At 61.7% G+C, this 1,294-nt stretch overlaps 1 protein-coding gene across 1 annotated transcript in view; it reads left to right on the plus strand.

The window, feature by feature from the left end:
- Positions 1-1,294, plus strand: part of MROH1 (maestro heat-like repeat family member 1) — a 76,419-nt gene that overhangs the window by 3,379 nt on the left and 71,746 nt on the right. The window contains exon 4 of the mRNA XM_009886846.1: positions 242-404. Coding sequence (XP_009885148.1) covers positions 242-404 — 163 coding nt within the window. The remainder of the gene's footprint in view (positions 1-241; positions 405-1,294) is intronic.

The following is a 1,294-nucleotide window of genomic DNA, read 5'->3' on the forward strand; positions in this document are numbered from 1 at the left end:
GGCCCCGCTCCACCAGGTCCATGTCTCTCCTGTGCTGAGGCCCCCGAGCTGGAGGCAGCACTGCAGGGGGGTCTCCCCAGAGCAGAGCAGAGCGCAGCAGAGGGGCAGAATTAGCCCACCCCATGCAATTCCCTGCGGCGTTTGGAACCAGGCACGATGCATGGCATGTAAACGAAGCCGAAGCAGCCTGCCGGGGAGGCTGCGGTGTCTGTTCTGATGGGGTTTCCTCTGTCTGCCCCAGGAGGTGATCCGGGACTGGCAGCAAGCCGCGAGCAACGTCCTTGTTGCGGTGGGGCAGCGCTTCATCAACAAGGTGATGGAGGAGGTGCTCACCAAATTTCAGCCGGGGATCCTGCCGCACTACTTTGTCATGCAGACATTTGCAAACCTCTCTGTGTCAAACGGTGAGTTGGCGACCTGCCGCCTCCGTGCGCGGCTGCCGGTCTGGGTTGGAAAGAGCCGTGGAAGCGTGTCCTGTGCTTCGGGTGTTGTGGTTCAGACCGTACCCAAATAGCTCTGCAGTGGGGCACCCCCACGGTGCGCTGCGTGCTGAGCCAACCACCGCGCTTCAAGACCAACTTCTCGGGGGCTTACAGCTTAGAGCTGATGCTGCTAAACAATGGAGGTGCGATGAAATGCACCGACAAAGCAGTGAGCACCAGTATGGCAAGGAGGAGTGCTGTCCGTGTGAGTGGCTTGCTTGTCGTGTCCTTTATTCCCCTCCTCTTCAGAAGAGATGGGACACGAGAAGAGGAAGGCCGGTGCTGCGGGGAGCTGGCCTTGGCAGCAGATTTGGAAAACCCTGCTCTCTTCTTGGCTGCTCTTCATGGGGAGCTGCTGGGACTCAGTCCCCAGCGCTGAGCCGGGGGCAGCCCCTCGTCTAGGGATGACGGGGGAGTACGGGCGGGCAGTGTGAGCTGGCTTGGCTCGTCCCGCAGCAGCCTGAGCAGAGCTCCGGACACCATGCTGCTCCGGGACCTCTCTGGTTCTCCCGGTGGCTCTGGAAGGGGGGAGCTCTGCTCGGTGCCCTGGGGAAAAGGGAAAGCCGTGGTGGCAGCCTCTGCTCTGCCCTGGGGTGCCGGTACTTGGCCGTGTCTCTCTGCAGTGGCTGGAGGAAGCGCTGCTCACAGGGACGGAGGGATGTGATGCTCTGTGTCCAGCTGCAGCCCTGGACAGGAGAGGGGGCTCCTGGCAGTGCCCAGAGCGCAGAGGGGTCCCTGTGAAAGTACGCTGAGCTTAGAAAACCCGTGCAGCTTGGCTTCAGGGCTCTGCTCAGCTCTTTGAAACATTTGCC

Source organism: Charadrius vociferus, unplaced genomic scaffold (assembly GCF_000708025.1).
Source record: "Charadrius vociferus isolate BGI_N301 unplaced genomic scaffold, ASM70802v2 scaffold1036, whole genome shotgun sequence".
Classification (NCBI taxonomy): Eukaryota; Metazoa; Chordata; class Aves; order Charadriiformes; family Charadriidae; genus Charadrius; species Charadrius vociferus.